Source organism: Lagopus muta, chromosome 11 (assembly GCF_023343835.1).
Source record: "Lagopus muta isolate bLagMut1 chromosome 11, bLagMut1 primary, whole genome shotgun sequence".
Taxonomy (NCBI): domain Eukaryota; kingdom Metazoa; phylum Chordata; class Aves; order Galliformes; family Phasianidae; genus Lagopus; species Lagopus muta.
Window position 1 is genome coordinate 1049713 of NC_064443.1, and position 27326 is coordinate 1077038.

General features: G+C 43.0%; 2 protein-coding genes and 1 long non-coding RNA gene across 20 annotated transcripts in view; 2 read left to right on the forward strand and 1 right to left on the reverse strand.

Moving 5' to 3' along the window:
• LOC125698777 (6-phosphofructo-2-kinase/fructose-2,6-bisphosphatase 4) overlaps positions 1 to 3618 on the forward strand; it is a 44718-nt gene extending 41100 nt beyond the window's left edge. For all 13 annotated transcript variants that reach the window (XM_048957560.1, XM_048957567.1, XM_048957569.1 and 10 more), the window contains one exon: positions 33 to 3618. In XM_048957560.1, the coding sequence (XP_048813517.1) occupies positions 33 to 92 (60 nt within the window). In that variant the 3' untranslated portion in view covers positions 93 to 3618. The remainder of the gene's footprint in view (positions 1 to 32) is intronic.
• A 22-nt stretch (positions 3619 to 3640) lies between these two features.
• Positions 3641 to 27326, reverse strand: part of PRKCD (protein kinase C delta) — a 60227-nt gene continuing 36541 nt past the window's right edge. For 4 of the 6 annotated variants that reach the window (XM_048957543.1, XM_048957546.1, XM_048957547.1 and 1 more), the window contains exons 4-18: positions 25841 to 25901; positions 17833 to 17989; positions 17302 to 17333; positions 16550 to 16635; positions 15699 to 15828; positions 14984 to 15084; positions 13694 to 13790; positions 11686 to 11819; positions 10813 to 10986; positions 10182 to 10273; positions 8984 to 9046; positions 7001 to 7139; positions 6009 to 6197; positions 5236 to 5364; positions 3641 to 4019 (exon numbers count right to left, since the gene is read on the reverse strand). In XM_048957543.1, the coding sequence (XP_048813500.1) occupies positions 3861 to 4019; positions 5236 to 5364; positions 6009 to 6197; positions 7001 to 7139; positions 8984 to 9046; positions 10182 to 10273; positions 10813 to 10986; positions 11686 to 11819; positions 13694 to 13790; positions 14984 to 15084; positions 15699 to 15828; positions 16550 to 16635; positions 17302 to 17333; positions 17833 to 17989; positions 25841 to 25901 (1743 nt within the window). In that variant the 3' untranslated portion in view covers positions 3641 to 3860. The remainder of the gene's footprint in view (positions 4020 to 5235; positions 5365 to 6008; positions 6198 to 7000; positions 7140 to 8983; positions 9047 to 10181; positions 10274 to 10812; positions 10987 to 11685; positions 11820 to 13693; positions 13791 to 14983; positions 15085 to 15698; positions 15829 to 16549; positions 16636 to 17301; positions 17334 to 17832; positions 17990 to 25840; positions 25902 to 27326) is intronic. The other 2 variants (XM_048957548.1, XM_048957542.1) reach the window with 2 other exon arrangements.
• Positions 13803 to 14578, forward strand: LOC125698784 (uncharacterized). The gene is made up of 2 exons (XR_007379332.1): positions 13803 to 14234; positions 14415 to 14578. It is a non-coding gene; the product is annotated as an uncharacterized LOC125698784 (long non-coding RNA).

Sequence of the window (27326 nt, forward strand, 5' to 3'; positions counted from 1 at the left end):
CCTTCAAGTACTTTCTGTCTTTAAATTTGCAGAATGTAGGCGTGGACCGGTCGAGAGAAGAAGCCTTGAGGACAGTACCCAACCACCTATAGCTGCGGCTCCGGAGGCAGCAGCCCTTCCTCCAGCACCTGAGCACGGAGCGGCAGCTCGGGCCCTGAGAACGGTGAAGGCGTTGCTGGGCGGCGGGCAGAGCGCAGCTCCCCTCTGCCTTCAGTCGTTCCCAGTGTGGTTCAGCTTCTTTGGAGAACAGCTGTAGTTGTGGTTAACTCCTGGTAGTGGTAAAAAGAGATCCGTGCTGACGGAGTCCAGTTGGTTGTAGACTTCTGTATGTAAAGTTGTGCTGTTTCAGTGGCTTTTAGTGTTCATCTGTGGATACTGCAAGATGGTTAATTGCCCGTGTCAGTTTTACTGTCAGATTTTAACTAGACTTTACTTTCTTTAAGTGTTTTTCTAAGAATTTCTCTTATTTCTACTGTGAATCATTGCCTAGAATTACGGAGAGGCTTATTTAACACAGACAGAATCCTGCGTTTAGAGCACTGGAGGCTTCGTGTTGCAAATCTACTTTCAATCAGAAAGCTCATCAGCAATGCTAGCTTCTGTCTCACTGTGATCCTGGGTTTGCCCAAAGACACTGAAGTTGTTATGAGAGGGGAAGACTTTCCCCTGGGAAAACAGAATGATTCCAGTGAGTTTCACCACCTGATAGATCCTGTGCTTGAGTGGGGTTGTGACATTTTCCAGGGGCGGCTGTAGCGTGGAGCACAGTGGAGGGCAGAGCTTGAAGTAATGGCTGTGGGATGTGTGTGGGGCAGCAGCCTGGGCAATGAGAGCGGGCAGAGCAGTGCCTGTGTGTGCGTGGCTGCAGGACGGCCTGGCAGCTGTTTGACCGCCAGCTGGGGAAGGGCTCAGGATGCAGAGGCTGCAGGAGCTGCTTTTCTTTTTAGCACTGTGATTTGGAAGCAGTTTCGGGATGAATTTCAACACGTATGTTTCTCTTTATAGCCACATCTAATGCATACATCAGGAAACAGTACAGAAAGGTGAGGTGGCATTTCACCTTTCTTATAGCTCATGCGAGAAAACATCAGGTAAATTGTGAAACTTCTTTGTCATGTGGCCTGTATGCCTTTTTGTCTTTTAATTATTGTTTTTAAGCAACCTCTTCGTTGCTATTCTGTAGTTCTCTGTGAAACTCCAGTGCTACAAATGGGCTTCTCTATGTCTGTTGAGGGGACGACCTCCTAAGTACTAAACTGCTTTGCATTCGGTGTGTTACCCTCAGCTGAAGTGAGCTGCCAGCGCTGTGCTGGCTTTGTCCAGGAAGGAGGACTGCCTTGTTGTTGATGGACGGTGCTTTTTGTCTTTTTGTTTGGTTGTTTGTTTGTTAAATCTTTATTCTTAAGGACTTCAAGTGACCGAACCTTTACCACAAAAGGCAACAGAACTCAGTTCAATCCCTGTGTGAAATACTGGGTCCTCATAACATCGTCTTGCAGGCTGGGGATGCGCCGCCTGCTGTTCATGCAGGACTTGTAAGATGCTGTGCTGCTGTCGTGGTTTGTTTTAATAAGCTGATGTCAGCGAGCTGCTCCGTGCTGGAAGTAAGCCATATCACATCGCTGGGTTCCACTGCAGAAGAGGAAAGGGGAGACACGAGGTGACCAGGAACACTTGCCGTGAGCGCTGCTGGCTCGAGCTGTGTGTGTCTCAGCCCTTTCTTCATTCAGCTGTGTTGGTAGCTTTGTGTGAGGAGCGCCGCACGGTGCTGCTTAACTTATTGATGATAGAAACCAAGGCCATCTTTGTGCGAAACGCACAGAACGCTTCCCCCCTCTGATTTTGTGTTCTTTGCTTGGGAAAGCAGGGCTCTTCTCTGCTGTGACCGGAGCCGTTCCACAGCTCCTCCTTGAGATGTGTGCCCCTGGGGCTGGGGAAGCAGGGGGCTGCGCCTCTGAGGAGCGTGGTGGAAGGAGAGGTTCCCCCCAGCGAGAGGTGAGCTGGAGGCTGCTCTTTCCTCCCCCTCTCTGTTTGATCTCTCTGCCCTTTCGGAGGTGCTGTATGATTCCTCGAAGCTGAATGTTTTTCGTACAGTAGGTATTTTTATAGCCTGCTTCTGAATATACTGTGAGTGTTTTACTAAGTGGGTGTTGAGTTAAAAAAATATAATAATAATTAAAAAAAAGGTTGTATAGAAGTGTAAATAAACTGTTATGCTGATACTTGAAGAGAAAAAAGTTATGAAGTTGTCTGTGGGACTTTAGGTACTAAATCATCAACTGCATCCACCCCTTTCTAGCTGGTGAGAGCCAGTGTAGACAGTGAATGTAAGCGTGCAGCGAGCTGCATTCTACCTGCTGTGTGACTTCTGTCTGGGAGGCGTTGGGGAGGACTGCAGTGCACCAGCAGTGCCCTGAGCAGCTGTCCATGTCCTGCACTCTTCCTGCCATGCAGCCCTGACCGAATCAGCACAGGGAGGTAAAAACCCTCGTCCTGGTCTTGTAGTATTTGTGTCTGCTCCGCTGCCTTCTGATTAATGCACTCGCTAGCTCAGATGCAGACTTCTGAATGAGATTAAACTACCTGTTCTTACGTTGTTGGCCTTCATCGTTGTAATCTTTCAGACCAATGTAATTGTTTGACATTTGATCCAAGCAATAAAGATCAAATGCTACACCCTGCACTGCTGTTTTTTTTCCATGGCTACTGCAGCAGTGGATGCACTGGGGAGCAGTTCTTCTTTTAGGTGAGAATGTGAAGATTTGCCCAAGGGAGCAGGAAGGTAAGACTGTTAACTCTTCCTTTGCATTTTGGTATTTTAAGGTCTGAATCAAGCTTAATACTACACTGGTCTTGCATCCTCTTCCACCTGCCACCTTCTGGCACATATTTGCACATACAGTTGAGGTGGCATGAAAATTCCAGAGGCAAAGTGAGAATGAAGTGATTGAGGGCAGCACCCCTGGTTGAGGGGCACGGTGCTGCACAGCTCAAGAACAGAGCAGCTGCTTGCCCTCCTTTAGAGCAGCCCCTGCAGCCTGGCACACAGCAGGGAGGGGAACTGCTGGCAGCAGCTTTGCAGTTGCACAGCACTGGAGGCTGTGCTGCAGAAATGAAAGTCAGCAGGAGTTCTGCAACACACAGATTTTTAAGAAGTCCTTTCTGGGGAGGAAATGAGTTTGTTTCTTATGTTTTCCTAGTAAAGATGAAGGCATTTATTAACTGTCAGAGCCAAGGATGTGCAGCTAATGAATTGCAGTATGGGCTGCTGGGTGTGGGCCTCAGAGCCCAGAGCAGCACTGCCCTGCTGCCTCCACCAGCTGCAGGCTGTTAGTTCCTCATTTCAGATAATTCTAGAAGTTTTTCTTATCTTTGTAAGTGAAAAGACTTGAAAATGATTATCATTTTCTACTGTGGATTAATTACAACCGGAGTTTAATTGGGTATTCGTCCACGAGAAAGAAATCCAAGTGAGGAATGAAAGTTTAATGTAACTTTCTTTGAAGTGAGGACAAAAGAACCAAGGCTCCAACATGTTTTTTTAAAAAGACATCTTCCATTCTCCAATGTCTTGAGCAAAATATACAGCACATTTATATATATATATATATATATATAAAACATAACTACATTCAAGTAACCAAACAATTTACATTTTCCCAAACAGAGAAAATAGTGCACGTGATTCACATACCTCACACCCGGCCATGCATAAAAGAACACTGCCAGTACAGCAGCAGTTACACGTGATTACCCACACTACTGAGCTGCTGTGCTGAAGTACTGACACATCACTGGAACACAGCACGGAGCACTGCAGTTTTCTGCTCCTAGCATTTGGAAGTCTGGCTCTGGTCGGACTATTTTTCTAAGATCTGTTCAAATTTAGGGTTGGTGAAGGAGAAGCCATCGAACGCAGACTGATCCATGGAGTCAATCAGGTTTTTGTCACTGTAGGAGAGCTTTGGCTTCTCGTTCAGAAATTCTCTGTCAAAGTTGTTGTAGTCACTCGCTGACTTCTGTTAAATAGAGAAGGAATGACAGTTTGGGGCAGGGCTGCAAACCTGGCTTCCAGAGCAACTTCCCAAACCGCACTCTGGGTTCAGTGAAAAAAAATTCTTTGCCTATTTTAAACAATACAACAACTTACACCTGGGCAGTTACAGATTGGTGGTTGGAAACAAACAGCTCTGTGTTGCTTTGAACAAAGAACCACCTGGATTCATGGTGAAGTTTCACTTAATGACCCGAGGATCCTCCGCTGCCGCAAGCAGTGCAGTCGCATTTAAGCCCACAGATATTTTTAAATTCCTGAAAGCATTTAAGGTCTGCATTCATTCAGAGGAAGACCTGATGCTGTCCTCCAGCTGTCTGTGTCTGGATAAAACATTTGTGCATGTTTCCCAAGAATTCCCAGAATTTCCCAGCATTGCCCTCAGAAATCTGAAGGCCGTCTTTTACTTTCTGAACCTTCAAAGCTTACAGTTTGCAGGACTCTTAAACTTCCACAGTGCCTTCTATGTTAACGCCTCCCACTCGTAAGTGGAACAATTCCTGCACCAAGTATATAAGGACATTTTAAGAAGACAGCTTAATCTCTAGATCATTTATCTGCACCTGCACCAGGGTTAAGGAAAACTGATCTCAATTTTTAGCTCAGATGAAGCAGCGAGAGCCTGTGGTGATGCAGACTAAAAGCAGTTTGTTCTTTACACACTCCTCCTTTTAGATAACACCAGGCACATGCACTGCAAACAGCTTTAATATCAGTGTGAAGAACATCCTTCTGCCCAGCTGGAGGCTCTCATATGAGTTTGGAGCAGCAGAGGTATGTAGTATTGGTGCACACTGGTACAGGGACCAGCTGGGCAGCCCAAAGTTTATTGGTTCTTTGCCAACATGGCAACACAGCAGAGAAAAGCCCAGCAGTGCCAGCAGTAGTGCTAACATGAAGGCATGGAAAACATTCACTTCTCCACTGATCTAAAGATTTAAGAAGGGTGGACTTCAGAACTATGAACTGATTTTTCCTGAAGGCTGGAGTGGTAAATAGGCTTCTTGAGGTCATACACAAAGGTGGTCTTGAAAGGAAGATTTCAGACTGCAAAGCATTCCAGGTTTCAGGAAAAACTACAGTAAGAAAGAATGCTTGAAGCAAGTTAGAGAAACCACCCGTGACTCCTATATATATGGGCATTTGCAATAGCGCCAAGAAACAAAGAATCATCCACATACCACTTTTGGCTTGAAAGGAGGGTCTACCTCCCTCTTCTCTAGGGTCATCCAGTTGATGGTTTTGAAGAAAGGATGAGCTCTGATATTCCCAGTGACACCAAGCCTTCTTGTTGGATCTCTTTCAAATAGCTGCAAGACAAGATAACCAATGATGTCTCCCATGTGCTAAGAAGGTAGGTGGCACTGGAAGAAGTAATGGGTGTGCTGCTGAAGCGAAGCTGCTAACGGTGAACAGGCATGACTACTAACCTCCCTTGGCTTTCAATTTGTAAAAGTTATCTGCTAGCTGATAAGCAGCTCCTTTTAAAAAGCTGAGATTTCAGGAAATCATGGAATCTTTTGAGTTGGAAGGGACATTTAAGGCATCCCTTCCTCCTCCTGTAGTGAGCAGGGGCACCCACAGCTCCATCAGTGCTCAGAGCCCCATCCAGCCTGACCTTGAATGTCCCCAGGAATGGGGCACCACCACTTCTCAACAACAAACAAAAACAAAAACTAAAAAATCCTCCTTCCTAATATCCCATCTAAATCTCTCATTTAGCTTGAAACCATTTCCCCTTGTCCTGTCACAACAGACCCAGCTGAAGAGTCTGTCCCCCTCTTTCTTACAGCCCCTTTGGGTACCGACAGGCCGCTCTCAGCTCTCCCTGCAGCCTTCTCTTCTCCACCTGCACAGCCCCAGCTCTCAGCCTGTCCTGTATGGGGCTCATAGGGAACACCCCTATTTGCAAGAAATACGCTACGCTGACCCACTCCAGGATAATCCAACTTACCTTTTCTAATATATCTTTTGATTCCTTGGTAATCCAGCGTGGGTAGTGAGGTGTGTCCATGCGGATCGACTCAAACAACTCATCTTCATCATCCCCATGGAAAGGGGACTGCCCAATGAGCATCTCGTACAGCAGGACCCCAAATGACCACCAGTCCACAGAGAATGTGTACTTCAAGCCTTGCAGAATCTTGTTCCATGAAAAGAGTACAGGGGAAGAAACGTGACTAATTAGCAAAAGGCAGAAGTGTGTGCCAAAAAAACAGAAGTGTGAGCTTAAGAGGAATCTTTAATAACGAGCTTATCTGGGGAGGTGGAAAAATCCAGCTGTCTGACAGGACTGCTGACACTGTAGCACTAGGCTCAGCTGCTGCCTGGAAGCTCAGAGGACACAACTTTGCTCTCATTCTCAAGTTTTCTCCATTAACTTTAAATGCCACATTCTTGGAACCATCTACTCTGGTTTCATTACAAAGTAATAAACAGGGAATGGAGGAACACACAGCAATGAAAGCAGATTATTAACCAACAGACTTTGACATGTACTGCTTTTAATAGCTAACCACCTTATTTGACTATCATGCAACTCAGATAAGAAACCAGCTCTGAACACAAGGAATTTAACTGTGAGAGTCTCCTCAGAAGCCATTTTTCTTTGAATTTTGGCTGTTTACATGGGTGCATGTCTGCACACATTTTGCAGGAGCCCTGCACAGGCAGAAGGGAAAGCTACAGATTTTCAGCAACTGAAAAATTTACATTTTAAAAGAAAAAAATCGGGGTTTTGTAAAGTGTAGATAGAGAACACTTACAAACGTTATGAGCCTTCCACAGAAAAGCTCAGATTTAATGTTTTTCTTATGCTAATTAGACTACTTTGTTTTTTAAACAGTTTTGAACTGCTTTTCTTAAGAGGGAAGAATAACCACAGAGGCCACTCAAAGGTGGGTGCGTTAAATCCATTGCAGCAGTGTGTGGCACTGATGTACTCACCTCTGGAGCAATGTAGTCTGGGGTCCCACAGAAAGTGCTTGCCTTGTTCTCACCAACTACATTTTCTTTGCACATTCCAAAATCAGCTATTTTGATGTGGCCTTCTTTATCGAGCATAACATTGTCCAATTTTAGGTCTCTGCAAAAGGGAGATAAAAGAAAAACAGCATGTCTGAAACACGAGTGAATCATTTTTGGATTCAGATGTATGCGTGTTCCTCCTGGCTAAGAACAGCCTTCCCTACATCACACAAAGAGGCTTTTTAAAGAAATAATCATCCATCAACACAGCATCTATGAGTAGTAACTCCTGTACTTTGAAGATGGTAGGGAGAGAGGAAGACTTCTCCTCAGAGTAAGGAGGAGGCTGAGGTGTCCATACAAAGTGATCGTAAAATCCTCAGCATGCTTCCATGTCCAGAACCACTCAGTGCTTCGGTTGCCTCTGGAAGGAGGTGTGAGTTAATGCCTCACCACTAACAGCAGTGTTGCACCGACTGTGAAACTCAGAGGAAAAGCTGTCGGATGCCAGGAGCGTTTGCCACAAGCACCAATGTTCGAAGCCTGCCCAATTTTAGTACCACCTGTGACTTGTTCCTAGTCACAGCACAAGGCACTTCGCATGCTGTGGCCCACTGTGTGTGACATGCCCTCTTGGTGCCTTTCCTCAGAACTGCACTCCTCACGCAGCAAGAGCCTTTTTTAACAGCAGTTTCCAAAAGCTACATTCCCTCCCTTTGACTGCAATGTGTTTTCTGTCCATCTGGCTGCAAAAGCACATACCGAGGAGAGCAGGATGGAGAGAAACCATGCAGCCCTTCTGCTTACCAAGACTTGAGCAGATTTTACATGAAAACAGGGCAGTCTTTTCTCCCCAGGAGCTTAAGCTTACATTATCAGCTACTTACACTGCCACAAGGGTGAGCTGCAGGATGAACCAGAGGAGTGAGCTGCAGTAGGAACCAAGAGCCCCTGCTCAAATGCAAGGCACTGTAAATCCTTCTGTGTTTGGGCTGTTCACCTGAGTAAGTTTCTGAGACAGGGAAAGCTCACTGTAACGTAAGGCACTGCTCTTATCTAGCTGCAAGTTCTAAAATCATCTGCAGGGGTGAGAGGAGTTCGCTGACGTGCATCACCTACCTAAAACTGCTCCAGTTGGGTTCTGTGATTACATTGGTCAACTTCCTATGTGTGATGGGGAAGAAAAGAGCCTTTGGTTTTGCTGATGTCCTGTTGGTAAATGGTACTGTTTCTCTGAAAATATTCCATACTCTGAAATCTCCCTGTAGGAGCACTAATTTAATGTAGGGACATTTATAAGCAGGCCTGGAAATGCTCTACAAAACCTGGGATGGAAAGATTTCCTGCTGATAACAGCACGCTCCAACAGGTGTTTCTTTACAGCAGTAAAGGGAGATGGGCATTACTGGACATCTCTGCACATACCTAAGGCCACGCTAAGTTGTCTGCTAGAGATAAGAGCTGCCTGAACAGGCAGCTACCAAACAGTGCTTCAGAGACTTAGGATCCCTTGTCATGTGGATATGTACAGTAAAAAGCATCTGATGAGCATCTGGTTCCTGATATTTGCACCTGGTGAGACAGAAGCATCGATCCTGTGGCTTCACATAGATGGCAAAAGCAGACAACTTTCAACCTCTGTGATTCCACAGGGCTGGCAGGAACTGACACCCACAGGGACCCTCACCACTGCCAATGAACTGGAAACACTCGTGATTTGAAGGGACAGTTTAAAAATAACAGACAAAACTGCTTTTGTGTAACATAAATAACATTCCATCATTCTGGTTGCCAAGGAAAAGACACAAAGATACAGAATTCATCTCAGGCATCTTAATGCCCTTGGAATAACATCAAATGTCTGACAGAAAGCCTTTACTTGTTACATCAATCAGTAACTCAAAGAGGCATGAAATGCTAAGGCATTTCCTAGTTCCCACGCTGGAACTGGATGGCACTCACCTATAAATAATGCCTTTGCTGTGAAGAAACTGTAGCCCACATAAAATTTCAGCTCCATAAAACCTGAAAAAACCAAAACGCCTTTCAGTTTGTCTTTCCCAGTTAAAACATGAGACAATGCAGCTGGCCAAAAGAACTAACATAAAGCTTCATGAAGTGAGAAGTTATACGTTCCTTTACATACTCAGACGGAGCAAAGCAATGTTTAATGTTAGGCCTGTATTTACACAGATGGATGTTATAATCTGCGAGTTAACCTTCATCACACAGCTGTGATGCCAAACAGTGGGGACAGCAACTTGCTTTAATTCTCTTTCATTGTGGAATGCTGTCCCTTTTCTACTCTCTAATAGTTCAGCATGTATTTATAGAGAAATACGCAAACAGTCTTTGAAATGCAGTTACTGGGAGCTTAATACAGCACTGCACGGGGGGGTGATGGGGCACTAAAGGCTACATTTGAGACAGACCTCAATACCTATATCCTTCTATGCTTGGCCAATTGCAGCACAGGCTGAAAAGAAGCACTGCTTCTGTTTCAAAAAGGAGGTGATAATCCAGGATACCAAGGAAAACATTTAAGGAATGCTTTCTCTTCCCCCAAGAATGTATCCCTTTAATCCAGTGAGCATTTCCTCAGTACAACACGCAGTAACACCAGGCATTTTCTTGTCCAGTTATACAATAGCACTGGTGCTTCTGGGTACCCCATGCTGTTACATTTAAGATTCTCCCATTCAATGACACAATTACAGGCATTCTGCTGGGTGAGGTAGTTAAAAACTGACCTAAAACTAAAAGTTACAGTTGGGGTAATACGATATTTTTGCATCTTTTAAAGTCTTCAGCTCCAGTTATCTTTGCCATAGGTTACTGACAGAATCACTTTCCTATTTTTACAAACATTTTGTGTGAAGTGCATGCTATCCTCCTGTACTAGTGATTTTATTTACTAGATTCTCCCAGCCTCCTCCAATGCTGTTTTCTTATGAAATTGTTTTTTTCCATGGAAATACTCTCCTAGAGAACACTAATGCTGTACTTTTTCATTGCTGGCGTATGTTGTGGCTTACCTAGCATCTTCATGTACAGGCATCCCTTAAAGCAAAACATGACAGTGCTTTGTAAATGTTAGAACCAGAAGCAGAAGAACCATAAAGCATGCATGGAGATTGGGACTGAAGCATTGTGGACTTACGTTGCTCTGTAGAGATCGAAACGCCCCTTGTCTTGTATGTGAAACATCAGGTCTCCCCCATTCAGGAACTCCATAACAAAAAACAGGTGATCCTGTTTGCAGATAATCAGAGAACAGAAACATCACTGATGCCATTGTGTACACAGTAAGTAGCAACGTGGCTCCTGGGTACCAAGTGGCCACATTCCTCATATCCTGAAATATTTACCTGTTTTGTGCACCCCTAAGAGTTGCTAACGATTTGAATAGCATGATCTTATGAGGTTGAGGAGCTCATTGTGTATTCTGTGGGCTTCTAGATTTAATATAAATATACATTTAAACAGACTTACTGACTTCTGTCTGTCATTACTGACAGTCATTTTTGTTCCCTTCACTGAGGACGATAAAGCTAAGGTCAAGGCTTTACATTAAACTGCCTCTTACTCCACTTTGTGTAGATGTACTCAGATCCCATTCTGTTTTCCTCATCACACTCACGTGTACTTTGCACAAGTCTTGTGAACTACTGCAGGGGAGCACAACAAGAAGTTAAATCCCCTCAGCTATTCTCCCTTGACCGTTGGTAGCAGCACCCATTCAGAGGCTACACGTGTTGTGTCGCTGCTGCCACTGGGTTTCTTTTCCTTACCTTTGTCTGGAACGTGCAGTAAAGGTGCGTGAGAAATGGATTTTCCCATGCAAGTGCTAGGACTCGCTTCTCCACCATGGTGCATTCCACATCATCATCAATTAGCACCACATCTTTTTTCAGAGCTTTGATGGCAAAGAACTCATTCTTTCCTTTCAGCTCAGCAAGCAGGACCTACAAATGAAACGAAAGATGAGATTAAAGCAGGTGTAGGAAAGACTGCTGGTAAGGCATCAGGTAAGGAAAAGTCAAGGGCATTTACAGCAAGCGCCATGACAACTAAACAACCACATGAGTGGGAAGGATGGGTGAGACTTGGGAAGGTGAATCTGCTGGGCGTAGCTAAGAGGAGATGGGGTACAAAGAGCATGCAACACAGGCAGGGCAGCTGTCAGGGCAGTTTTTCTGTCTTGTGATAGCATAAATAGATGCCTGTTTCTTCATTGGAACTGGAGTTTCACAGCCAACAGAGGACAGGCCCTGAGGAGGTCACACCACTGCTGCACACGACAGAGCAGAGGCAGACAGGAATGGAAGGTCACGCTGCCCTCCCACGTATCCCCTCCCATTGCACTGAGTCCCTTTCTATACAAAGTGTATCAACATGAATTATCCTTTTGGATGAAGGGCAATTCCTCTAAACTGGATATTAAATAATTCACAACCTGTTGTGCATTAATGAATCCCTTCTGCTATCTGACAGATTCAGGTGAAGACTTTTTGTCTTTTTGACAAGGATGTGTTCTACTGTGTTCTGTTATAATGTTATCTACTTGAGTGGATGTAAGACAGTTCTGGTTAACAGAAACAGCCCATAGTACTGCAGAGATCAAGCAAGGCTGTCAGTTTAAGCTCTGTAAATGTACTACATACCTTTCCAAAACTTCCTTTCCCCAGTACTTTATGGAAGACAAAGCTGTCAATATTGAATTTTCTCCTGCTTGCAATTCGTGATGCTGGCTTGGCAGAGCTTCCCTCCCAGAGTTTATCATATTGGCTGTTATCTGCTAATTCAAAAAGGAGGTTAAAGTTCAGTATATTTAGAAAAAATGCACAACTCAGATCCCCTGCTAGGAAGTAGTGACACTATTTCAATTCAATGACACCCTATTTCAGTTCATCTGCTGCTGGGACACTGGCCAATCTAACCATACAGGTCAAATCACATAGTTTACAACGAGTTTAAATTACTCAAGAACATCTGATAACGTTGGATTGGAATCTGTGATCATTTCTGATGCTGGGTTTAAGCAACACATACATTACGAAAATGAAAGAGCCTAACTTCATCACTAAGAAACAGAGCATAATTTGGAGAACAGGAGAGGAGAGCTTAGTCCTCCAGTCTGAGGAGAGAGGCCACAAAAAATCTGGTTTGCCATCTGATCAAAGAATCACCAAGGTTGGAAAAGACCTCGAAGATCATCTAGCCCAACCACCTACCTATTCCCCACTGAACCACGTCCTTCAGTACAACGTCTAAATGTTTCTTGGACACCTGCAGGGGTGGTGGCTCCACCACCTCCCTAGGCAGCCCACTGCAGCACCCGACCGCTCTTTTGGAGAAGAAATTATTCCAAATATCCAACCTGAACCTCCGTGGTGCAACTTGAGGCCATTGCTTCTCGTCCTACTGCTGTTTCCTGGAAGAGAGGCCAACCCCCACCTCATCACAACCTCCCTTCAGGAAGCTGTACTCCTCCAGACTGACCAATCATGGCTCCCTCAGCCACTCTCCATAAAACTCACGTTCCAGTTCCCTCACCAGCTTCACTACCCTTCTCTGAACACATTCCAGGACCTCAATGTCTTTCTTGTAGTGAGGGGCCCAAAACTGAACACAGTACTCGAGACCTCAGCCAGAGCTGAGTACAGGGGACGACCTCCTTCTGCACCAACTAGCAACAGATGATGCTGGCTAAAAAGCACAAAAACAACAGCTAAGTTTGATTATATTCTAAAATTAATAACATCATTCCTTGGATCCCTACTGCACAGATCTACCATGTCACAACAAGACACTGATGACAATCACAAGATGATACTCTATACACCCTGCAAGCTGCACAGCATTTGAAGCAGGCAGAAATCTCAATGGCTGCAATCCTGACCTAATATTCAACCAACCCACCTTTGCAAGAGGTTACTTGCTCTCTTTTGGCAAACCAGAACAAGTATGATAAATAACATGACACTCAGTTTCTTACTGGGCATTGCAGCAGAACCATCTCAGTGTATAGCTGCGAAACTACCATTTACTTCTTACTGAGCCTGGAGATTTTCATCTGATACCAAGTCAGCTTTTTGTTACAATTACCTCTGAATAAATAACCACAAGTTGCTAAACCCAGATATATTAACTGCTAGAACTCTTTAACAATAGTAAGAAATACAAATAAACCCTCATTCTGAACCTGCTGAGATCATTTAAGTGGGATCTGGAATCCTATCTCAGCTGTTCAATCTCAGCTAGCGTTCTGGCTCTTGAATCCCACAGTTGACAGCAGTTGTCACTGCACAAAGGCTTCTTACATACTGGGAACAAAGAAAGATGGTTAACAACATATGTGACATTTTGGGGGAGGTGGAGAGGTGTCAGAGCAGTGAGCTGCCCCCCACTGCCACTCAGGAACAGTGCCACAAGGAGATAACACACAGGTGTGCTGCAGGAAAGGGGGCTTGCTCGTAGACTGAAAAAACACTGCTCTTGGCCAAGAAGTTATTAAGCACTTTGCCTGGTCAGGTAAAAACTGTGTGTATATTTTTAACAATGCTTGTTCAAAAGATCATCCAGCAGAAAGCAATAATGAATAACTGAGACCAGCAGTTTGTGCAGTCTGGTGGGTAAATGGCTGGAGGAAAATATGGTTGCTTTTCTCACCTGTTGTATCCCCTCCTGGACCTCGAAGTTTCTTATCAAAATCCTGGTAAATACCAACATTTTCTACAGATCCAGAATCAGACCTTCGTGTGGACTTCTAAGGAGGAAGGGAACACTTTAAGCTCTACTGACTCTGGTACTTCAGCAATATCTACAACAACAGCTGGTAAATGCAGTGTGATAGCAGCACGATCTTTGCTTTTCAATAATTAACTCCCAGCACATCTCTCCTGTAGAATTCTAGTTCACAGGCTATTTAGCCACACTTTTTAGCTCAGCCAATCACTTTACTTCTTTCACTGCAAGAAAAACAGTCGCCAGAAATCCTGAGCAGTCTGTGTAGTTATTTGCTGAAAAACTACAAAAGGTGACAAAAGGTTTGAATCCACAGTGAAAATAATTGTTTGGTTTGAATTTGCTGTAGGAAACTGTTCCCTGGACTTGTGTTGATTTTTCTGAAAGAGGAGATGGGAACCACTGCAGTACTGGACACACCAGAGTCAGCGTGTGACATCCTTTAGCACATGTAAAGGAATTTGAGGTAGGAAGATCTCAGAGATCACGTTCTACTAATGAGCACATCAAGTTTTTCTGTGTTGTGAAAGCTGGTGTAACAGCTCTCTGTGTTTCCAAAGTAAATATCCTGTTAAAGCTAAAGGAATGCCTCAGCTGAGAGGAAATACTGTTGGCTTTTGTGATATATTTTCCTGTTTTATTTCAGAGCTTGTGTTTGAATCTCAATTTCCAACTCAGAAGTCAACAGCAGTCTGTACACAAAGAACAGCCACACTGCAGCAGGAGACCAACAAGGTAACTTATGGGGCCAGTGCTAATTCCAGGGGCATTTTCTTTCTGTATGTATCAGATTAATAAAAACTGAAATCATTTGGTCTATTTCTCCCTTCATACTTAATTTTAGCATTCAAGGGAAATTCTCAAGTTGAAGCACGAGAAAAAACAGACTTCAGCTTTATGCTTTGAACACAATTAAAAAGAAAGGGAGAAAATAACCCTGGGACTGTCAAAGAACCAAGGTGCATTTCAGGGAGAACACTCCTCCTTTTTCTGAGCTCTTTGTCAGGAGGGATGCTTCTCTCCTCAGCTTCACCTCTAAGGTGCTGACATCACTGTTATTCTCCTAATGGTCAAATTAAGAAGAGAAAGTTGTTTACATTCCCTCAGTTCCAAACTTCCATTCCCAACAGAAGTGATGTGGAGTAGGTGAAGTAAAATAAAAACCAAAAATGCTCTCAAACAACTAATTCAATGACAAAGGGCAATAAAACATACCTGGCTGACTTGAGTTAAAGCTTCAGCTAGCAACTTCTGGTTAATTCCACACAGGTTGGCCACCTTCTTTTGGCATTTATGATGCACATTCATTGCACATTCTAAAATAAATTTAAGGGCAGTTATACAAGCACCAGGAAAATAACAACTGAGATTACAACAAAATGGCTTTTTTTTCAGTGCAGTTCATAAGAATTACAGCAAGCCCAGGTTAGACATTAATCTGATTACAAATAAAAGTTAAAATTTTTATCTTTAAAACAATGAAGGCTACAAAAATACAAAAAAAAGGTTTCAACCATTCTTCTCAAGGTCTGTTACAATAAAGATCATCTTACATTTTTGTGACAGAACTACAGAAATCTTATTTGTAGAGAACACTTTAACTACCCTTTAGGTGCTACCTTGAGTCAGTCTCACCAGATTTCAGCTACTCCCAGCAGCAATTTTGATTATGCTCAAGATTACATCTCCAGTGCATGTCTTCCAACTGCATGAGATGCTCAGCTTGGCTGAGCTGTCACACAAGCCAAGCACCTTGCTGTCCCCCTTTCCTAAAGAGCTGTTTGAACAATACAGGGATGATAAATCTCATTCTGCATAGCACACAAATGCAGTGTGTGGTGGTAGTTAATCTCTAGCAGGGGGCAGAGAGAAAGTGATCCTGCTGGACAAGCAGTGGGAGGTCCCAGCTGCCCTCCCTCTTCCTCCATACCTTCACATTTGAGTCCTTGCTTGACCAGCCCCCAGAGCAGGCTGCCGCAGTGGTCACAGAAAGTAGGGCTCATGTAGTTGTAAACTTTGAAGCGGTGAGGCATGTCAATGTTGAAACGTTCCTTCTGAAACTGTGGGCAGAGAGATGGGTGAGGCACTCGACCCAAAGGAGGACCAGCTTCCTACAGAAAATAGCTTGGAAATTACAAAGCTGCAACAATTTTACCCTGGATACCCCAGTCTTCACATTCTGCAAGTAAGAATTTGGGTGCATATCCCAGCCTAACAGGGCAGTTACTGAACAAAAACATGGTTTTAGCATCTCTTTACATCCTACCACAATAGCAGAGAACATGAAGCTACAGAGTAAAATATATATGAGACAATCAGGTGAGATTCTAGGGGTCCTGACAATAGCCAACTCTCACTTCCAAGAACTGGTGTCGTATAACACAGATGAAAGGTAAGAGTCTCTGCAACACACACTCAAAACACTGGGAAAACAATGCCACCTCACCCTCACAATACATCACTAGGTGTAGCTATGCACCATGCCACAAAACACATCCAAGAGAAAAAATTGGTATTTGGGGTTTTTGAAGCCTGCGAAAATCCTTCTTGATCCATGAACGCATCCTTCATTGCAGGGAGCAAAGCACCCATGAATACTGCCCACCTCCTTCTAGGGCTTTTAACTACCATTTTTTTTTCTTGTTTACTTCCAAGTTTCACCCACTACATATTCAAACCCATTCTTAACACCCCCCGGAATGGACCTGCCTGTTTCCATACAGGGCTTTGTTAGCTCAGGAGTACGTAGCTACACTCCAAGGACGCTGTGCCAGCTCTTACCATCGTGTCTCTGCTGTTGGCTGCAGTACCAGTACACCTCCCAATGATTTTATCAATACATTTCTTATGAATAGCAGCGTTGCACTCTTCATGACATGTACAAGGGAAAAAAAAAAAGGATTTCTTCAGATAATAAATACACGGGATGAGGTGTTTGCATTTCATAGCACAACATGAAAAATGCATCGTCACACCATCATACCAAACCATTTCTATCAAGATGATCTTTTTAAAGCAGCTTTCCTTTCATTCTCTTGTGTCATAGCCTCTATTTCTAAATGAAATCTGTCTCCATTAGATAATGCCACCAGAATTTGATGATATGAGGACAATATTAGGCTTTTGATCCTCTTTCATACCTCCCCTGCTGTTTGAAATAACACACAAAGATCTACTCTAAGTTATGAAGTACTTTTGAATTCAGCTGCAAAATCCATCAGTAACTGTAATTCATTTGACAAAAGGTTTCACAAAAGCAGCTGTCATGTATGAGTGCAGCTTTCCCAGTGTATTACACACACACTAGAAGAATAGTTCTGTCTACATCTTGGTACTAAAATTTCAGGTAGGAATCACAACTAGGCAACTTTAGATCATGACACAAAATTTATGTTTGGCATCTACTGATGACGTAGATGTTTGTGCAAATTTACAGGATTTTTTTCCTAAGGTCACTAATGGATCTGTAAAATAAATTAGATCTATAAAATAACGTAGGAAGTAATACAATAAAAAGACAAAATTCAACTTACGCCTACATTTGTATCCTTGTTTGTTCAGTCCCCTGAAAAACAAATGACAGAGAAGGAAATCACGTAAGTACATGCTTGTTACAATACAAATGTTTTGGGTTTTTTTCCTATTTTCACTATGTCATTCAATTCCTTCATCCATGGGACCATTTGGTCCCATTAATGAACTGGTCTAGGTTCTGGTATTCAGAACCCACTGCCGTAGGAAGACAAGATTTAGAAATAAAAGCAGTATGTTCTGAAAGGCTACCAAATTAGCAGGAGAACACAGAAAAAAACCAAAGCTTCAATCACAGGGAAATTCCTCCTGATTTGGCTTACTGTTAAAACGACTTCCCTACCAAACTGATCCAGCTTCTTGCTCTTGATGGGTCTTTATTCTGCTATCAGATACTTCATATCCCAAAGTCTGAGAGAGTAAATACTTGTACTACTGATGAATTTACATCTATGTTTTACTTCAATATACGAGGGCAATGTTACAGATATTTATCCTTTGGGGGTGTGGGAAGGTTAGAGCTTCCTTCTTACCATACAAACTCTTTGCAGACAGAACAAAATGTGGGCTGTCCAAAGAAGGTAGCAATAAATTCATGATTTTTGATGTAGTGGATCTTTGCTTGCTTGATAGCTCCTCTCCTGTTGATAGTTACTGTTCCTTCTTCTTCCCTCACTGACTGTCTGCAATCTAAGGGGAGAAATAAGCAGACAAGACGACATACTTTTAATTCTAAGTTATTACCAAGACTAACATTTGTTTCTCCAAAATGTTGTTTCCTCTTCTGTTTCCAGCTTGTATTTCTAATTTACACCTCCATCATCCTTGCAGGCATTCAGTCCAACAAGGGCAAAGCACACGAATACACCGGTTCCTAAGCATTCTTTTTGCAGGCAGCTCTCTCTCCTGCTCCTTCAGAGGAAGCCTTCAGCAAATGAAGCTGACAAGAAGTAGAGAAGTAGCACAGGCTCACTACAGAAACAACAACTACAGATGTTTCTCGAAAAATTCTAAGCTCTAGTTCATATTAAAGAGAAATTATGTTTTATTGGAAGCAAGATATCTTCTCCATCAGTAGAAGCCTTTTCATACTCTGCATGCCCTTCTCAATCTGATCTTCCAAGTCATCACTGGACCACATGGCTGTTTCATTTTGAGATACAAATTTCCTCAGGCCTTCAGGAATTGGCTGAGAACTGGCCCATACAGACCCTTCATCCCTGGTTATAGTGAAGCTATAAGGAAGGAAGCTTCCCAGCTTGTACCACAAAAGCGAGTCTCCCGTGTCATAATCTCTCAACCACAACTCAAGACTCTATAGTGACTCTACACGTTTTGAAAACAATAGGAGGAGTCTGTAAAGGAAATGACTCCATAAAGGTGCATCAAGTTGACTGGGATAACTAGCAATGTAACTGCAGGGCACATCTCTTCTGGACAGAAAGGAGCTGATGAGAGACAATCCTGATTCAGCAGGGAATCAAGCTTCAGTCAACCGCAGGAGCAAGTGCATTGCTAACCACATCTGTTCTGGTCAGCAGCTAGAGGGTCTCAATGAGGAAAAACACAGCCATGGCTCACAGGGTGGAAGTGCTGCAAAGTTTAGGGTAATGAGACTGCCTTGTGCAGGGTGGGAAGTTTCACAATCGTGGAGCAACACAAAAGCCACAAGAGTACTTTTCCCATTGCCAACATAGCTGGGGTTTGATTTACTCCATGGCACTGATGCCTTTCAACCGTGTCAGGCAGTGCTTCGCCTTCTATAAGGGCTGCTCCAAAAGAAATGCTCCTATTTTATTCTGTCAGCCCACAAAGTCAGAGGCAGATGTCGGTGGGATGGCAGTTGAGGTTGAACCTTCCTACCAATATCCTGTGACATTTTGTTGCCCAACAGAGACGGCAGCAGAGTCAGACAAAATGGTGTTGGACATGGAAGTGCTTATAAAACAAAGGGCTGCCACTATATTTCTCCATGCAGAAAAATTAGCACTAACTGACATTTACCAACACTTGCTGAATGTTTACAGAGACTGGTGGATGTAAGCACAGTGAGGTGCGGGTAGTGTGCTTCAGCAGCACAAAAGACCATCATCACAGAATCATAGAACGGCCTGGGTTGAAAAGGACCATAAAGATCACATAGTTTCAACCCCCCTGTTATGTGCAGAGCTGCCAGCCACTAGGAGGCATTACTTTTGGAGTGACCTACATGCACTGACAGAAACAGCCCTGTTTCCTTTGCCAAGTCACATTAACCACAATGCCTGCATTTACTGCTAAGTTACCCAAGAGCCCTATTCTTGTTGCTAAACGTGTTTGTTCTTTGTCATTTTATCCACTGTCTGCCACTGCTGCAGTTCCAACAGACCACTGAACCTGGAAGACAATCTATCATCTGATACCATTTTGAGTGTCCTGAGCTAATTCATCAGTCAAGACAACAGCAGTCAGCCTACAGCAGCACCTGCTATTGTAGAAAAGAAAAGTCAAAGTCAGTTCAGAGGTTAAGAAAAGATTAAGCATTTTACTGCAAAGAATGATCAAAATAAACCCCTTGGTTTTTAGCATCAGATATTAAAGCACTTTCCTGAGAAACTGACCATCTGGGTCAGAGGAAAACCCACCCTGTCTTGACCTGGTGAGTTTAAAAGAAGCACTGACAGCATGTACACTGCGACTTCTTTAGGAATAGGATTCATTTCTGCTGTTCAAACAGGCCACTGAGTTCACCCAGCAAAAACTCCCATCAACCGCCGCACTCCAGGCTCACCCATATCTGCAAACAGTCCTATCCTCTGGTTGAACCTTCCTGAGCAAACACACAGATCACACCCACTGTCCCTCAAATGCTTCCGGGAAACCACACACTGAAATGTGTGGGCAAGAAAAAGAAAAGCACGTCAAGAGCTGGTAGGAGTTCATACTGTCTGCTGCATGAAAAGCATGTGTTCAGAAGGGGGATTTAATCAGCAATAGCAATAAAGCAGAGAAGGGAATGCTGTTTCTTCACGTGTTTTAAGGAGATACCCTGTGACTGAACAGACTGGGGAAAAAGTCTTCCAGAAGTCTGAACACTGTGGTTCCCCATTCTACAATGAGCAACAAACAGGATTCACCACTGTGCACAACAGGATACGGCTGATATACTGTTAGCAATTTGGTACTGCTGATGCTGAGTGCAAGATTCCCAGATAACACTTTAGATCAAGATATGGAAAATCACGGTGTTCCAGATCCTTGTCTGGAAAACTGACATTGAACCTAGCAGAAATGCATTAGATAGGCATCTAATTCTAATGGGTAATTAGGAAACTGGGCTGCACCACTTGAGAAGAAGAGGGAAAAATAAATGTTTTCCTTAAACATACTCAACAATGAAGAACCCTGGAGCACAGAGAAACTTCAAAATCTGCACGTGGCAATGAACAGTCTTCACAAACAGCTGCCTTACTATGTACCTCTGCCATAAGCAACATACCAAAGCACAGCTGAAAGCACGCTGCACGCTTCTGAAGATACTGCGAGGTTTGGACAGCAGCTGTACGGCATGTACATCTGGACCTGAGATGGCTCCTAAATGATAGCACAGATCATTTACTGCAGCTGTACTTAGCAAGTTATCGTTAAGGTGCAAATTATCTCTAACGTGCATTGCTCAAGTTTTTAAGTTCAGCCAAACGTAGACTCAGGGAACAGAGGCTTTGTTTTAGAGATGCAGAGAACTAATGACTGCAAGGAAGGACATCTTCCAACAGCAGCATGGAGGTGGTGAGAGGAAGAAACACTAAGGGAAAGCCTTTGCCTTTCTCCAAGCCAGAACTTCCCCAGGTTGTGCTGTGCTGGCAAAATCAGAGCCACGGAGCTGAATCAGCAATAGAATCCGGTGACTCTGCTGCAACAGCAGTCCGGAGCCCACCGTAATCATTTAGAACCCAGCACACATCATTAACCATCATCTACTTCCTCTGTTGAGAACTGCAGTTAATATTTATCAGCGGCACACTGCTGTTATATGCCAATGATGTGACAAAAGGACCCCTGCTGCCCTGTGCCACACACTCATTAAGCATGCCTGAGTGCAAACGCAGCACTTCTCCAGAGGTGCTGTAGCCATAGCAGTGTGCACACTGTCCAACTGTAGCACCAGCCCCTGTGACTATTTGTAGCCAGCATCACACCAGGCAAACCACAGCCTGAGAAACATCTGCTGAGCTACCTGACACAACACTGCTGGGACTCTGCTGAACTGTAATGAACCTCAAGGCGACACGTCAGGTTGTTCAGTTTGACCTCCCAAGTTACAAAAGAAACAAAAAGGGTTTTAAAGAGAATAGAAAAACATTTATCATCTTCAGAGTTCATTTTTCACTTTATCCTGTTCGTTTCATGATTTTGTTTATTATCTGAAGAGAGGAAAGATATCCAATGCTACCGGCAGAACCTGAGAACCGAGACTTTGCTTCAAACAGGGAGGGACAGGCAAAATGTTTCCAGAGTTAAATGGCTGATTGAGTTGAAAGAGATTTGTCTGAAACTTTACCGTAAATTATAAAACTCACCAAACATTTCTGTTCTGTGTGTCCTTCTGCAGTTCTACTGCCTTCACAAGTTTGTTTGAAAGGGAGGTCAAGAAAAATATTAATCTCACGGGGTAATCATTAAAAAAAGAAACCTTGCTTCTCGCAGAGGAGATCTTCCTGGTACAAACTGTCTCTCTGATCTGGTCTTGGAGAGGTTTGCTCTACAGATCTGTACAAAAAGCATCCACAGAAGTACGAGTTTCCCAGCAGTCTGTGTTTCTGTGACGCAATTTTGCTATGCTCAACTATTTTGGGGTTTGCGATCATTATGATTCACTTGCAGGCTGATTATTAATATTGGCAGGTGTTTCTCTTTCCTCTTAAGCTGTCTTCTCCACTTTCAAAACCTGCACAAGCCCACGCTGCATGCACTCAAAGCTGGAGCACAATGTCACGCTCCCTGCCTCGGCCCCAGGCTACAACAAGGGAGCTCAAATCCATTTACAAACTCTTCCTAGCACCTTTTGTAAAGGCAAATATAATCCATATAATAAAGGCAAAGGCACAGAAAACACAATCTTTAATCGAAAAACCAACCAAATTGCAACTAACTCAAATTTCAAACATGTACTTGATATTGAGCTTCCTCTGACCTGCACAGTGTTAGCTACCTTCCCAACCAAACGGGTGACCAATTGTGCACTTAACAAACAGCTCCAGCTGTGAATGTTTGATTTCTTTGAAAAGAAAAAGGTTTCTGTTAAATGATTGCAGGCATCCTTCTGCACGCAGGTCAAATCCAGACCCACGCAACACGCAGATCATGACAGCAGAGCATCTGTGAATCTGTTCTTTGTGTCATGGTTTTTCACAGAGGCCTCAGAAAAACTCTGACCTGAAAAGCTCTCAGATCTCAAACTCACCCAACACTCGTCACAACACACATGAGAAAAGCACGTTCCAAACAACCGCAGCTCCCTGGCTCGTATTGCTCTCCCAGAAACCAGATACTTCAGACATGAGGAGCTCACGTGCAAACCGACTGATCCACCTGCCTGCAGCTGAAGGTAACACTTCAGGAAGCTGAAAGCAGCAACACAGTCAGTCAGAATCCAGAACCAAGAACAAAAGCTGTGTTCCCAAAGCTGCTAACAGAGCAAGCCACTCAGCAGTACAGCAAGCCACACCTGTGATCCTGGGTTTTCTCACTCTGTAAGGTCATTAATTACATTTAATGAAACAAGGAAGCATTAAACACGTTGCAACTCCCACCTATTAAAAGTAAAGATGCTTTACAGAACTACAAGCTATTTTTCAATACTGCAAGAGAATGAGAAAGAAAAGGAAAACAGCATTTTGAAAACAGGAGTGAACATCCTACTGTTCTGCTTCACACACTAGAAGACAAGCTTTGATTTCCAGCACAAACTCATCTGTAGATCCCAGGACAGAAGGCAAAAGAAGCAGAGCACTGTGCCAGGGCTCTGCTGTCCTGCCTGGGTAGAAAAGAGCATCCAAGACTGGGCAGGCTTTTCAAATGTGCCTCTAAAATCTGTGACTAGACCCCGGTCTGCAAAGAGAATGCACAAACACATAAATGAAATGGCTCAGTGTAGCCCACCGTGGAGCAAATTTAATACCACTTAATTCCAAGACAGTTATTTTCCATTATTCTCTAACAACAAATCTGGTAATGGAGCAGTACCATGCTTACCTCTCAGCACTGCTGCTTACTGTGAAAGCTAAGAAAAGCAATTTTCTATAGAGATAGCAGAACGTGTTCTACTTAGATGGAAAGGTTGGAAATCAAAACTATCTGCAAAACGAGACAAAGAAAGCTTGTCACCTCTGCAAAGTGCCTGAGATGTTCAAATGCAAGCTACCACCTACAACTCAAGGACACAGATGGCAGCAATACCTCAACCTAGCAGCTGGAATGCCAGTTTCAGAACAAGCACTTTTTAGTATTTTAGAGCAGTGCAAAGACAAGTGCAAATTGCTGCACAGCTTTCCTACATAGCAACGTACAGTGAGACAAAAGCAAGCCTGTAACACTGAGCAGTGCATGTTTCAGTATAATGATGCTGGATGTGAACATTCTGAGCATCAGATTGAACAACTTTCCTTCACAAAACGTAGCTGGACAACTATGTCTTGAAAAGGAGTCTGATGACTGTACTTCAGTTATCAAAAAGGGGTTGGTCAGTCACTGCCTACAAATTGGAAGGTAAACAGGGAAAAAAGTACTGTACTGCAAAGTAGAAGGCCTAGCTGAAACACTGCAAATGTCAACTTTTAAATTAAAGTAAGACTGGATGATTTAATAATCTGTTCACTATTTACACTTCATCTACTGCCATTTTCAATCACCAATAATAAAGGCAATGAAAGGACTTTAAACAACGCTGTATCAATTTTTAATTTAATCTGACAAATAACAATGTGCAATCATTTTATAGTATGCACGGCACACATCAGCACCTCTCCCTAACATTTTATAGCAAATTAAACATGTGCAACCTCTACTGTTTTTCACATCAGTATGGAGGGAAGGAGCTTCAGTTTCATAAAATGAAAAACCGAAAAAAAATGAAGCAGGATTTGTGCACCTGTGGTCGAGAGACATCTAAGCTTTCTGGACAAATAGATTTCTGTATGCCTTGCTGAACAGACTGAGCCTCATCACATCTGTCCCCCATGAAGCTGCCTTGGCTGGGAAAGCAATGACGATGTCCAAGACAAAAGTTTCCTAACATAATGGTTCTCAACAGTTTGAATGTCAAGCAGAATAGCTCTGGTGCACAAACAGAGATTCCAACCTTCAGTGACATGCTTTTGCATATGGTTCCTCAGATTCACCAATTCTTTTAATACTGCTTTAAAGAGTAAGCATTTCACAAAGAAGGACGAAGTAACAAGACTAGAGGCAGCTTTTGGTTGTGTTCTTTTTGCCATGCAAAGCTAAAACACCAACTCTGACATGCTGCAGTGTCACCTCCTGCATATCACCATCTATCTTTAGCAGCCTTTCCAGAAGCTGCCATGCAGGTTGCACATATGGTACAAAAAGCCTTTAGAATCTACTTGTTCTATGAGAGTAGAACTATGTCCCCTGTATATATTTGGAAAAAAAAGAAAAAAACAAAATAACCACACAAAAAAAAAACAAGCAGAAAAACCAACCCCAAACAAAAAACCCATCAGAGTTACACCAGTGCTTTCAAACTTACTGCTTACTCTCCACTGATTATTTATAAACACAGTATTACACTATGTAAGACTGGTAAGCTAAAATGACAGAGCAGTGATTCCCAATAAATAAAGCTTTTGTGACTTCCAGTATGGGAAAGTTAAGCAAGCTGTGAGGTTTACATCACTTCCCTTGGAAAGTTATACAAATCCCTGCTACAATATTTGTTTTTGTTGGTGTACCTAAAGCTTCCCCCTCTCACAATGAGTACCTCCTCCCATCTCCTAGCTTCTTTCCAGTGTGTGCACATTTCTAACACATATAGCCTGTTAACTTCTTCATCTGATACAGCAGAAAACGAATAGGATTTGCATTTAACATTCAACCATTCACCAACTGCTACGATTGATTTCCATGACTAACGAGTACAACAGCTGAATCCCAGAAAAATCAGACCCACTTCCCAGGTCCACAAAACATGGTTACCACATAAATTAGAACAAGACATTTCACTTCTTTATGCTTAAAACAGGAACTCAGTATTCTTCTGTTGAGTCAAAACATGAGGACAGACATATTAAAGGCCCCAGGGTGCCTGAACGCAACAGGACTACAGAATACAAAGTCATTTAGAAATAAACAAATGTGGCACCCATGACTCCACCAAAGCAAAGAAAACCCTTACAAAACAAATTAAAAACCTGCAAAATGAATTAATAAAATAAGAAATCTACTCAGTATACCAGGAGGTTTTTTTTTCTTTTTTTTTTTTAGTAAGCTACATCCTGTGTTTTACAGAACTGGAAATAAAATCCAAACAGCTGACATTACCTGCATCTTCTAAAAAGTACTGCACAGCCATCAGCACCTTCCCCTGAGGCTGTAGGTCAAGCTGCGGAAAGAAAGATACCAAAGGTGAAGTATGTGGTAGACTGAAACTCCCAAGAGCTCACACTGCTGTCTAGGCAACCAAAGCACAGCGTTCAGTGACTTCTGGATTGTGGCCCTGTTCCATATCTCAGGCTGCAGCAGAACCAGGTGCTTTTATCCTATTGTTTTTACTAGTATGCTGCATCGCTTTGATGCCGACCCAGCAGCTCAGTGCAGTTACAGTTCACTGTTTTCACACGTTCTCGTCCCTCTTCTTTATTTCATCAGCATCTACTTTTACTTTCAGAAAATTCAATTTGTACAGGAATCCAGTTTTCAAGTTCTGTACAATTAATAGCAACACTGACAGCACAAACCACAGACACACCAAATACTGTCACACGTCATCAGAAAAACAGCAATGGCATCAACATTTATTTTGCTTTTTCCCTCAAACTGTTACACATGGTTTCTCTGGCAAATCCTACTGACCAACGTACATTACAAAGCTCCCAGAGAAAAACAAGCATCTTTCAAGCCTAGGCTCAGTAACCACAACTTCTTAACCTGCGGCCTTCATAAAGGATAGGAAACTATTAGCATGAAAGAATCAGACTCAGTCTTTACCTTAGAGCAAAGTACCACTGGATTAATACAACTTGGGAAAAACAAGATACACCCATGAACGTATTTCCACAAATCCCACTGCCCTACTGGGATAATGGCCAATTCTATATATTTTTTTATTTCTAAGTCACTGTCTGACATTCAGAAACATCTGCCTAACAAAGGCAAAGACTTCAGTAGCTACTGACTGGTTTCCTCTCCAAGCACAAAGCCAACCTTCCAAGCTATAGTAAGTGAAGTGACATCTTTGCTGAGCACAACGGTTTACCCAAGTCGTGTCTGAGGTCATTTAACGCTGAAGGTGACTAGATGGTACCTGCTCTGTGGATAACAAGCAAAAGATTTCAAACCACTGAGCTGGCTGAACTAATACTGATTGCTATTAGTTTCAGTTCTAAGTAATTGCTTTTGTCTCAGAATTCAAGTTAAGGTGGGGAAAAAACACACAATTTCAGAACATAACAGATGAACACAAACCAGTGAGATATTACTGAGCTTCAAATCTGTAAAACCTTTCAATAATATTAAACATCACCTTAAGTTTTCTGTTTTTCACCTTCAAGATCTGTTTGGTGAGGTGGGCTTGCGCATACTCAGAAGAGTGAAATCCTGCTACTTGCAATAAAAATATACTTGAGATAGATAGAATAGTTCCTTAATGAGTATTCCCACACTAAGCAAGGCAACAACAGGATGTTCCCTCTGGTGCTTCTACCTAGCATTCAGAATGACCTACCATTGACTTATCCACCCCTTTCCAATGGGGAACTAGCTTTGTCACTTCTGTGAGCAATGACACCCATCAAACCAGACGTACCCA